Source organism: Phyllobates terribilis, unplaced genomic scaffold (genome assembly GCF_046119375.1).
Source record: "Phyllobates terribilis strain yellow unplaced genomic scaffold, ASM4611937v1 Scaffold_2__4_contigs__length_985480577, whole genome shotgun sequence".
In the NCBI taxonomy this organism is placed as follows: domain Eukaryota; kingdom Metazoa; phylum Chordata; class Amphibia; order Anura; family Dendrobatidae; genus Phyllobates; species Phyllobates terribilis.
Window position 1 is genome coordinate 161,180,836 of NW_027362762.1, and position 12,341 is coordinate 161,193,176.

Genomic DNA, 12,341 nt, shown 5'->3' on the forward strand with positions numbered 1-12,341 from the left:
GCGCATTCATAGGATGCGCCAATTCTGGCACTTAGCCTCGCTCTTCCACGCTGCCCTGGTGCGGTGGCAGGGGGTAATAGGGTTGGGGTTGATGTCAGCTTATAATGCCAGCTGACATCAAGCCCAGGTTAGTAATGGAGAGGCGTCTATAAGACACCCCCATTACTAACCCCATAGTCAAAGTTAAAAAAAACACAAACACCCAGAATAAAGTCCTTTAATTGAAATAAAGACACAATCCTTTATTGTTCTAAATTAAACCATACTTACCGTCACGCCCATTCCAGCTGAAGCCAACGATCTCCTGCAATAAAAGAAAAATAATAAAGCAACCTCATCCTTACCTTTCCATGGTTCCCACGACAGCTTCAGCTCTGCTACATCGAGATGACAGGCTGGACCGCAGCAGAACGCTGCCATCCAGCCTCTCATCCCGCAGACACTGAGAAGCGCAGGCTTGCTTGCGCTGCTCAGCGTCTCTCTGTGACGACATCCAGATGAGCCGAGTTCATGTCCAATGAACTCGGCTCACCTCATGCACGTCACTGACAGCGTGGGAAAATTCTCACGCTGAAGCAGTGAGTGCAGGAGAATTCTCCCACGCTGTCAGTGACGTGCATAAGGTGAGCTCATGTCCAATGAACTCAGCTCACCTCCTGCACGTCACTGACAGCGTGGGAGAATTCTCCTGCACTCAGCGCTTCAGCGTGAGAATTCTCCCACGCTGAAGCGCTGAGTGCAGGAGAATTTTCCCACGCTGTCAGTGACGTGCATAAGGTGAGCTCATGTCCAATGAACTCAGCTCACCTCCTGCACGTCACTGACAGCGTGGGAGAATTCTCCTGCACTCAGCGCTTCAGTGTGAGAATTCTCCCACGCTGTCAGTGACGTGCATGAGGTGAGCCGAGTTCATTGGACATTAACTCGGCTCATCTGGATGCCCTCACAGAGAGACACTGTGGAGCGCAACCAAGCCTGCGCTTCTCAGTGTCTGCGGGATGACAGGCTGGATGGCAGCGTTCTGCTGCGGTCCAGTCTGTCATCTCGATGTAGCAGAGCTGAAGCTGTCATGGGAACCATGGAAAGGTAAGGATGATGTTGCTTTATCATTTTTCTTTTATTTCAGGAGATCGTTGGCTTCAGCTGGAATGGGCGTGATGGTAAGTATGGTTTAATTTAGAACAATAAAGAATTGTGTGTTTATTTCAATTAAAGGACTTTTTTCTGGGTGTTGTGTTTTTTTTAAATACTTTACTAGAAATTCATGGTGGTCATGTCTAATATTGGCGTGACCCCATGAATTTCGGGCTTAGGGCCAGCTGATAATGCCAAGCTGGCCCTAACCCCTTTATTACCCAGTGAGCCACCGCATCAGGGCCCTGGATGAGTTGGGTACAGCGCCAGAAGATGGCGCTTCTATGAACGCGCCATTTTCCGGGGTGGCTGCGGACTGCAATTTGCAGCGGGGGTGGCCCAGAAAGCTTGGGCCTCCCTGCGCTGCGGATTCCAGCCCCCAGCTGCCTAGTTGTACCTGGCTGGACACAAAAACAGGGCGAAGCCCCACGTCAATTTTCTTTAAATTATTTCATGAAATAATTAAGAAAAAAAGGGCTCCCCTATATTGTTGTGTCCGGCCAGGTACAAATAGGCAGCTGGTGGATGGGGGCAGCCCGTTCCTGCCTGCTGTACCTGGCTGGACACAAATATAGTGCAAAGCCCCACGTCAATTTTTTTTAAATTATTTCATGAATTTCCTGAAATAATTTAAAAAAATTGAAGTGGGGCTTCGCACTATATTTGTGTCCAGCCAGGTACAGCAGGCAGGAACGGGCTGCCCCCATCCACCAGCTGCCTATTTGTACCTGGCCGGACACAACAATATAGGGAAGCCCTTTTTTTCTTAATTATTTCATGAATTTCATGAAATAATTTAAAAAAAAGTACGTGGGGCTTCGCCCTATTTTTGTGTCCAGCCAGGTACAACTAGGCAGCTGGGGGCTGGAATCTGCAGCGCAGGGAGGCCCAAGCTTTCTGGGCCCCCCCCCGCTACAAATTGCAGTCCGCAGCCACCCCGGAAAATGGCGCGTTCATAGAAGCGCCATCTTCTGGCGCTGTACCCAACTCATCCAGGGCCCTGGTGCGGTGGCTCACTGGGTAATAAAGGGGTTAGGGCCAGCTTGGTATTATCAGCTGGCCCCAAGCCCAAAGTTCATGGGGTCACGCCAGTATTAGACATGACCGCCATGAATATCTAGTAAAGTATTTAAAAAAAACACAACACCCAGAATAAAGTCCTTTAATTGAAATAAAGACACAATTCTTTATTGTTCTAAATTAAACCATACTTACCATCACACCCATTCCAGCTGAAGCCAACGATCTCCTGCAATAAAAGAAAAATAATAAACCAACCTCATCCTTACCTTTCCATGGTTCCCACGACAGCTTCAGCTCTGCTACATCGAGATGACTGGCTGGACCGCAGCAGAACGCTGCCATCCAGTCTGTCATCCCGCAGACACTGAGAAGCGCAGGCATGCTTGCGCTCCTCACTGTCTCGCTGTGACGGCATCCAGATGAGCCGAGGTCATGTCCAATGAACTCGGCTCACCTCATGCACGTCACTGACAGCGTGGGAAAATTCTCACGCTGAAGTGCTGAGTGCAGGAGAATTCTCCCACGCTGTCAGTGATGTGCATGAGGTGAGCTCATGTCCAATGAACTCAGCTCACCTCCTGCACGTCACTGACAGCGTGGGAAAATTCTCCTGCAATCAGCGCTTCAGCGTGAGAATTTTCCCACGCTGTCAGTGACGTGCATGAGGTGAGCCGAGTTCATTGGACATGAACTCGGCTCATCTGGATGTCGTCACAGAGAGACGCTGAGCAGCGCAAGCAAGCCTGCGCTTCTCAGTGTCTGCGGGATGACAGGCTGGATGGCAGCGTTCTGCTGCGGTCCAGCCTGTTATCTCGATGTAGCAGAGCTGAAGCTGTCATGGGAACCATGGAAAGGTAAGGATGAGGTTGCTTTATTATTTTTCTTTTATTGCAGGAGATCGTTGGCTTCAGCTGGAATGGGCGTGATGGTAAGTATGGTTTAATTTAGAACAATAAAGAATTGTGTCTTTATTTCAATTAAAGGACTTTATTCTGGGTGTTTGTGTTTTTTTTAACTTTGACTATGGGGTTAGTAATGGGGGTGTCTTATAGACGCCTCTCCATTACTAACCTGGGCTTGATGTCAGCTGGCATTATAAGCTGACATCAACCCCAACCCTATTACCCCCTGCCACCGCACCAGGGCAGCGTGGAAGAGCGAGGCTAAGTGCCAGAATTGGCGCATCCTATGAATGCGCCATTTCTGGGGCGGCTGACGGCTGGTGTTTCTAGCCTGGGAGGGGGCCAATATTCATGGCTCCCTTCCTGGGCTATTAATATCAGCCCCCAGCTGTCTGCCTAGCCTTTGCTAGCTATTAAATTAGGGGGGACCCCACGTCATTTTTTTTGGGGGGTCCCCCATTTTAATAGCTAGTAAAGGCTATGTATTCAGCTGGGGGCTCATATTAGTAGCCTGGGAAGCTCCGTGGGTATTACCCCCTTCCCAGGCTTCAAACATCTGCCCCAGCCGTCTGCTTAACCTCCGCTAGAGCCTAAAATTAAGGGGAACCCCACGCCAATTTTTTTAATAATAAATCCTTTATTTTAATACTAAATGACAAGTACAGTAACCAACACTATCACTGTACTTCATATATATGTGACTGACATGTTTCTATCTATCTAATCTATGTGTGATGCTCTATCTTTCTGTTCTAAATTGTCGGGTACCGCTGCTGAATTGCCGGCCGGCTTTTTTAAAGAGACAGTGCATGAAAACACTATTATTTTTTTAAATAAATCCTTTACACTAAATGACAAGTACAGTAAGCAACACTATCACTGTACTTATTATATATGTGACTGACATGTTTCTATCTATCTAATCTATGTGTGAAGCTCTATTCTTTCTGTTCTAAATTGTCGGGTACAGATGCTGAATTGCCGGCCGGCTTTTTTAAAGAGACGGTGCATGAAAACACTAATATTTTTTTTAATAAATCCTTTACACTAAATGACAAGTACAGTAAGCAACACTATCACTGTACTTATTATATATGTGACTGACATGTTTCTATCTATCTAATCTATGTGTGAAGCTCTATTCTTTCTGTTCTAAATTGTCGGGTACAGATGCTGAATTGCCGGCCGGCTTTTTTAAAGAGACGGTGCATGAAAACACTAATATTTTTTTTAATAAATCCTTTACACTAAATGACAAGTGCAGTAACCAACACTGTCACTGTGCTTCTTATATGTGTGACTGACATGTTTCTATCTATCTAATCTATGTGTGATGCTCTATTCCTTCTTGTCTAAATTGTCGGGTACCGGTGTATGCCGCTGCTGAATTTGCCGGCCGGCTTTTTTAAAGAGAGTGTCTTCTGAGCAGTTTGTCAGCTTTTGGACACCTTTGCAGGTGTTTTCTATGTGTTTCTATGTGTTTTTGTTTGCCTGCCATTGGTTTTAACGGTGTTCGACGGTGTTCTAAGGTGTTCGACGAACAGTTCGACGAACAGTTCCTCGAACATCCCGGTGTTCGACGAACCAAACCCGAACACTACGGGGGTGGCTCAACACTACTCATCACCCAATGTTGCCTCAGAATATTGGCTAGGCTGGGTAGTATCACCCATTGGGAAATCTGGCTCCATACCAACATGCTGGGCACTTAAGGCTTCCTCTTTGAGATTATGCAGCAATTGTTTCAAAAGACAGTGCAGCAGAATGGTTACGCTCATAGTAGCCTAATCACCGCTCACAAGGTTGGTGCAGTACTCAAAGTTCTCAAGAACCTCACAAATGTCAGCGATCCACACCCACTCGACAGATGTTATGTGTCGTGGCTCTCAGTCTGACTGGCATACTGAAGCTGGTATTCAGCTACTGCCCTCTGCTGTTCACTAATCCTCGCCAACATATGATAGGTGGCATTCCACCGCGTGGGCAGGTCACAAATGAGCCGGTGATTTGGCAAATTCAAGCACTTTTGCAGCGCTGTAAAAGCAGCAAAAGCAGTAGAGGAATGGTGGAAATGGGCGCTAATACGGAGCACGTTCTCAAGTAGGTACGGCAAGTCACGGAAAGTTTTCAGAAATTTCTAAACAACTAAGTTCAGCACGTGAGCCATGCATGGCACGTGTACCAGCTTGCCGATCTTTAAAGCCGCCACCAGGTTACGCCCATTATCGCAGCCGACCAGGCCGGGTTGGAGGTGCAGCGGGGAGAGCCACTGATTGGTCTGTTGTTTTAAAGCTTGCCACAGCTGTTGCAGTGTGTGCTTTCTGACCTAAACAGTTCAGCTTCAGCAGAGCGTCTTGCCACTTTGCCAATGTGCTGCTCTGCTGCACAGGTCCCAGCTTGACAGTGATGGGAGGGTAATTCAGCAGAGGATGAGGAGCAGGAGAAGGGAAGAGAGGAAGTGGAATATGAAGAGGTGGAAACCCTGACAGAAGTTGGGCCTGCTATTCTTAGCGTGGGTTGGATGTGTGATGTTCCAGTTTGCGCCTTTGTCCCACCCTCCACCAGTTTCCCCCAGTGTGCCACGACAGAAATGTATCGTCCCTGTACACAATTTGTCCAGGTGTCTGTTGTTAGGTGGACCTTCCGGGTTACGGCGTTGGTGAGAGCACGGTTCAGATTGTTTAACATGTGCTTGTGTAACGCAGGCATGGCACACCGGGCAAAATAGTGGCGGCGCGGACACTGTATCGTGGGGCAGCCACAGCCAAGAGATCACGGAAGACTGTGCTCCCACAAGCCTAAACGGAAACATCTCCACAGCTAGCAATTTGGCAATGTGCGAGTTTAGTATTTGTGCATGTGGGTGCATGGCTGGGTACTTACGCTTTCTTTCCAAGCTCTCAGGCACGGACAATTGGACGCTTTGCTGGCACAAGGAAGTGGATGTGGTTGATGTTTGTTGTGTGTGAGAAACCACAGCTTGTGGGCATGAGGCATGAGCGCCTGCTTCTTGAACAGCAGATTCTGAAGGACGTAGCCCATGTGACATGGCATAAGTCTCCACCAAACCCAAAAGCACTACAGATACTGTCTGGTGATGAGCTCATGCAGCCTTTATCTATCCCTCATCCCCTCAAGATGGCTGGACCATCATTGTAAATAAGCCCCTGTCCTTTGTGTCACCCCCACCTCATTGTAGATCGTAAGCTCTTACGAGCAGGGTCATTATTTTTGCTTTAATTATTGTATTATCTTTAGCTATGTTACTTATGACTGTTGAATATGAACCTCTGAATTGTAAAGCGCTGCGGAATAGGTTGGCGCTATATAAATAAAGAGTATTTTTATTATTATTATTGGTTTGACCCGCAAACCAAGTTGGTACCCTGGTGTTAAGCCCACCTACTGGGTGCTTGGCTGCCATGTGGTTTCTCATACTGGTGGTGCTCAGGTTGCCTTTGCCCTGCCCTCTGCTCAACTTGGTATGGCAGATGCTACAGACAACGTTTTTCTCTGAAGGACTTTCAAAAAAAAAATTCCACACAGCAGCTGAACGCCCCCTAGCCCTGACTTGGCGCACAGCGGAGGTGCTCTTGGGAACAGTTGACACAGTTCTCACTCTGGGCAAACCATGATCCCTTGGTGCCTGTGTTGGTGCTACATATCCATCTTCCTCTGTGTTGCTGTCATGGCTATGTGTGCCAATGGTCCAGGTCGGATCAGTGGACTCATCATTGATGACCTCGTCTTCTATCTCATCCTCCTTCCCAGTTGACATTGTAGGCGGACCTGATGGCAACTATGGGTCATCATCATCAGCCTCCACCTCTGGAGACAGTAAATGAAGTTCCTCCAAGTGGCTTTCCTCTGGACGTAGGTCCTCAAATACTTGAGCATCAAAGCACGCCACCTCCTCTTGTCCCTCTTCAATGCTGCATGGCGATAGGCCAGAGCCAAAGAAAGGATACGTACCAAACAGATCCTCGGAGTGGCCAAGCTTGGGGTCATATGTCTCTTGTGACTGATAATGGCGGGAGGAAGGAGAACCAGCTTCAGGATTGGATGGGCCAGCCTTCTGCGTATCCACAGTAGACTGTGTGGTCGTGGAAGATTTGTTGCTGCTTGACAAATGCGTAGAGGCCTTGTCTGCTATCCAAGACAGAATCTGCTCTCATTCTTCTGGCTTCCACACACGTTTACGCTTCAGCCCGGGAACTTTTTCCAGGAACATAGTGGATGCATCAAGCTTCTTCTGACGTGACACAGACTGAGTGCCTTCTCGAGCATCACTGACAACACCACGTCCCTTAACAACAGGCTTTTTTGGCATTTTTGGTTTTGTTGACAGATTTTCAGATGTTGATGGTACAAGCCAAGCTAGCTGTCACAGGCACAGCCAAAATAGTGAGTCAACCATGACACAGCCCATAGGGCTAATTTTTACAAATCATATGCACATTGTGCAGTGGACAAACCAGGACAGTATTCCTACTCCAGCCTAACTACTATTTGTGATTGGAGGCCCTTGAGATGGTGGCTTCCTGCGTCAACTATGTCTCAGCCCATAGGGCTAATTTTCACAAACCCTATGCACATTGTGCAGTGGACAAATCTGGAATGTACAGTAGTCCTACCAAATTAATATTTGTTATTAGAGGCCCTTGTCACAGGTTGTGCCACATTGTGACTGAGATAGGGGATACATATTCAATAGAAATTTACACTGACTGTTGATGACCGACTGATGGCCCTCTGAAAACTTGAATTGAGGGCCACAACTACTACAGTACTCCATCGTAGATTAAGTTTTGTCCAGGGAGGCCCTTGTCATGGAATCTCCCTGCACCTATGACACAGCCCCAGGAGAAATTTTTGGAAATACGATGCACATTCTGCACTGGACCAAGTAGTACAGTATCAAGAAGTCTTCTCTTGCTATATAATCTGGGGAATATCGACAATCAAAATCTCAAAGCCATTTGGAGAAGCTTCTCCAACCCATCCTGGAGGGGGGGCATCATATATCCCTTCCCCATTGACTTACACAAGTGATATATTTGAGCTCATCATCCAGTTGACTAGTGCAGCTCTATTTTTCCGGTTCACAGAGTTCAGCCATACCGGAGGATCGCAGGCTGCGCTCACTGCTACCTTCTAGTACTCCATGTCTCTTGGCCATTTTCTCTGTAGTCTCTGCCCTTAAATGAGTTAAATAATACTGAGGGTCCTACAATATGAATAAGTGAGGGAACTCTCAAATATACACAATAGGCACCTCCAAAATTTCTAGAGGAGGACACTTCAAAATGTATGTTACAGGGTCACACGAGGGCTCTCACAAAACTCAGCTTTCCTGAATACTGCAGGGTCTCTGAACATTTGAATTTAGGCCGTAGTATCACATGGTGGTGGAGAAGCAGGAGGGTCAAGCCCAACGCTACAATGGGCACATTGTAAACTGCTATGGAATATGTATTGCCAAATATGTATATGCCAAAAGACACACTAGTGCTCTGATGTAGCCAGTTATAGTAATGTGGACAGGAGCATTGTACCTGCATGTGGGTGTTCTGTACAGATTACGACAGAAACAGTGTGGCATATCTCACCACCTCACTTATTTTACATTGCTTCTAGGAAAGAGTACAGCCTCATACAGAGCAGCAGTGGAGTACAGATCCATGTCACTGATGTGTTGTTTCCTTGGTGCACAAGTAATCACCATGTGCATAACGTTATGCACTGGAGGCCTGAACCATGAGAGAGCATAAAAGGATCTTATAACCTTTCTAAAGACAGTGGAAATAAATGCCCAATTTTTTCATCAAAAGTGTAATTTATCTCCTGAATGCATTATTGATGAACCAACAGTAAATGAGCAATTTCAGGGAAAAACTGTTCTGATCATCAGATAACCAGTCCAGATTGTTATAGTTGTAATTTGCAATAAATAGTAAAAGCTTTCCAGATAATGACAATATTATATCCAGGTGGAGGCAGATATTTCTTTATCTTGGAAAAAATCCCAATATACATCCCAAAAGAGGGACCCAAAAATAAAAGTAAAATTCATTAAAGGCCGGCAGCCCAGTGAATGTCAGTAGGTATGTAAGTGCCCAGTAAATAAAGGTAGTACAAAAATATGCAAAGCTTGCAAGTCAATTGCAAACATGGGTCCAGATAGAAGAGAGGCCGATATCTCTCATGACGTATTCACACTAGTTGCTCTTTTGTCGCTTCCAGAAACGTTTAACATCCGAGTGGCCTGCTGGAGTCACCACCATTACACGTCTCGCAGGGTTTTCAAACACGAGGACTCCGAGATCCCGGGCGTAATTTCTTAGTAATTCAAAGTCTACCTGAGAGAGGAACTGATTGTACAGTACACCTAGAAGACACAAAGAGCATAATGTAAGAGACAGAACTGAGCCCTGTTCACACTGACGCTAGTCTCAGCTTCATTGCATTTTCAGTGCTTTTTAGACAAGAATGATAATACCAAAGTCCCCTTCAATGTTCACCAGACATAGCACAGCACCTAAAGCAACGGGCTCAGCTGCAAGCAAATGTGCTCTGCCGTGTCTTTCAATAAACTAATCGACATCAGTCGACACTCATTTATAAGGATATTATGGCTCCAATTTACACAAGGTGTTTTCACCAAATTTTATGACTTTTGGCGTTATTACATTCAATTTAATTAAGCTTTCCCCAACACCAGTCTTAATGAATCGGGCACTATATTTCAAGAAATCCCTTTTAAACTATTTCTCTGTCGACATAGTCATATGAACGCTTGTTTTTTATGGGGCGAGTTGTAGTTTTGAAAGACACCACTTATTTTACTGTACAATGTACAGAAAAAGAGGAAAAAAATTCAAAATGAGATAAATGGTGATTAAGAGGTAATTCCGTGATTGTTTTTTGGGTCTTGTTTTTACAAATGATTCTACTGGTCAGTACAATTATGGTGATACCAAACATGCATAGGGGTTTTTTTTTACCATTTTAGTGGCTTAAAAAATCTGAAATTTGTAAAACACAAATAAATCAAATAAAAATTGGCTTGTGCCACCATTTTCCGAGACCAGCAACTTATTTTTTCATTGATGGAGCTGTGAGAAGGCTCATTTTTTGTGCACCAAGCTGTAGTTTGGAATGGTATCAATTTAAGCTTTTGATTCTTTTTTCTTTACAATGCTTACTATATAGGTTTCTATAAAACAAAATAGAATAGGGGCGCAAATGGTGCTGTTACCCAATGAAACAATGGTTGAATAATAAAAAGGACGCTCACCTTGTTGTGTTGTGATGATGCACATCACATATAAGAGCTAATGTGGAGAGCTGCAGATAACACCAACCCTAGCAGGGTTTCCAAAATGTATCAACAAACCGATGTAGAAGAAGAAAGGTGTCTAAATGTCCGCGCTCCTCCGCATACAATGATGATCTCCTGTCCGATGGATAGATGTAAGAATTTTATTAAATAAAAGCCACATTCAAACGCGTTTCACGGACGTCCTGTCCGCTTCCTCAGTGAGTAGTGCTACTCACTGAGGAAGCGGACAGGACGTCCGTGAAACGCGTTTGAATGTGGCTTTTATTTAATAAAATTCTTACATCTATCCATCGGACAGGAGATCATCATTGTATGCGGAGGAGCGCGGACATTTAGACACCTTTCTTCTTCTACATCGGTTCGTTGATACTATATAGATTAAATCTTTTTATATTTTGATAGATCGGACTTTTACAGATGTAGAGATACCAAATATGTTATTTTTTTTATTTTTAAGCATTTCTTTTAGGGAACTTGAACCTGTGATTGTTTGATTACTTGTTCCATATACTGCAATACTATTATATTCCAAGATATTGTAAAAATCATGGTCGCCTATGAAACTCGGCCTGTACCAGCTCAGGACCACAAACATGGCAGTGATGGAGGTCTTCATTTGGACCCCGGCTGCCATAACATCGCGTCAGCACTCTGCGATCGTGGAAACCATAGGGAACATGGAATGCCTCTTTAAAAGCTGCTGTCAGAGATCAACAGTGATATTTAAGTGGTTAACAGGAGCGATCGGAGCTCAGCGCTGATTGCTACTGATACAGGTAGATGTTAGCTATGTAACACAGCTGGCATTTGCCCTGAGTGGAGCGGGCTCAGCTCCTGAGCCTGCTCCACACACACCGATCCACTCCATGATATATATATCCGTCATAGAGTACTAAGGGGTTAATACTGTGATGTAAATTGAGCACAAAAGTACATTTAGGAGACACCAAATAATTAGTTTCCATACCTAACATTCTAAGCAAATATAGGAGGTCACACTACTCTATCGTCTGTTCTACGAGTCAGTAGGTAAGGCTATGTGTGCAGTCTGTTCTAGTCGTGCAATCTTACATATAACCGGCATTTGGGACTCTTCTCCCATCATTAGCATTACATTATTTATTTTACTCACTTATATAGCGCCATTCATTCCACAGCGCTTCACAGACAATTACGGAACTGTCCCCATTAGGGCTCAGAATCTCAATTCCCTATCAGTATGTCTTTGGAGTGTGGGAGGAAACTGGAGAACCCGGAGGAAACCCACGCAAACACGGGGAGAACATACAAACTCCTTGCAGATGTTGTCCTTGGTGGGATTTGAACCCAGGACCCCAGCGCTGCAAGACTGCAGTGCTAACCACTGAGCCACCGTGCTGCCCATACATTATGAAAAACAATAACACCATTCACCTTCAGAGAAACGGAGGCGATCTTTCTCAAGTTCCCAAAGACGGACCTGGTCAGTGATGGTTGGGGGAAGCACAGGGTTCTGCAAGATAAAGTACATTGTACATGAATGGTGTCATCCTTGTGATGCCTTCACCAACTCATACTTGTAAATTAAAAAGTGGTCACATTACCTGCTGTAACATTACTGGGTGTGCTCTCGTCCGTAGAAAATGGATTATCTAGGGATTTAAAGATACAATCAAGTGACTTTGTGCCTTATATAGGAAAAAATACAATGTCTGATTGGCCTTGTAAAAACATCTGCAATGGTTTCGGCTTCACAGTTTGCTCTGAACTAACAATAACTGTTTAAAAATGTGCTTTCTTACTGTAATGGGACTTTACAATCCTAATGTTAAAGAGGATCTGTTCTAGTCTCAATGTATGTTAGAGAGTCCGCTAATGATGTCCTAAGTTGTAATATACATTCTGTTAAAGAGATTGTCTACTACTTTTACACTGATGACCTATCGTTAGGATAAATCATA

General features: G+C 45.0%; 1 protein-coding gene across 3 annotated transcripts in view; it reads right to left on the reverse strand.

Annotated features, from left to right (window-relative positions):
• Window positions 1-8,971: 8,971 nt before the first annotated feature.
• The window catches only part of GTF2H4 (general transcription factor IIH subunit 4), a 44,982-nt gene continuing 41,612 nt past the window's right edge, over window positions 8,972-12,341 (reverse strand). For all 3 annotated transcript variants that reach the window (XM_073663199.1, XM_073663198.1, XM_073663200.1), the window contains exons 12-14: window positions 11,985-12,032; window positions 11,815-11,893; window positions 8,972-9,447 (exon numbers count right to left, since the gene is read on the reverse strand). In XM_073663199.1, coding sequence (XP_073519300.1) covers window positions 9,278-9,447; window positions 11,815-11,893; window positions 11,985-12,032 — 297 coding nt within the window. In that variant the 3' untranslated portion in view covers window positions 8,972-9,277. The remainder of the gene's footprint in view (window positions 9,448-11,814; window positions 11,894-11,984; window positions 12,033-12,341) is intronic.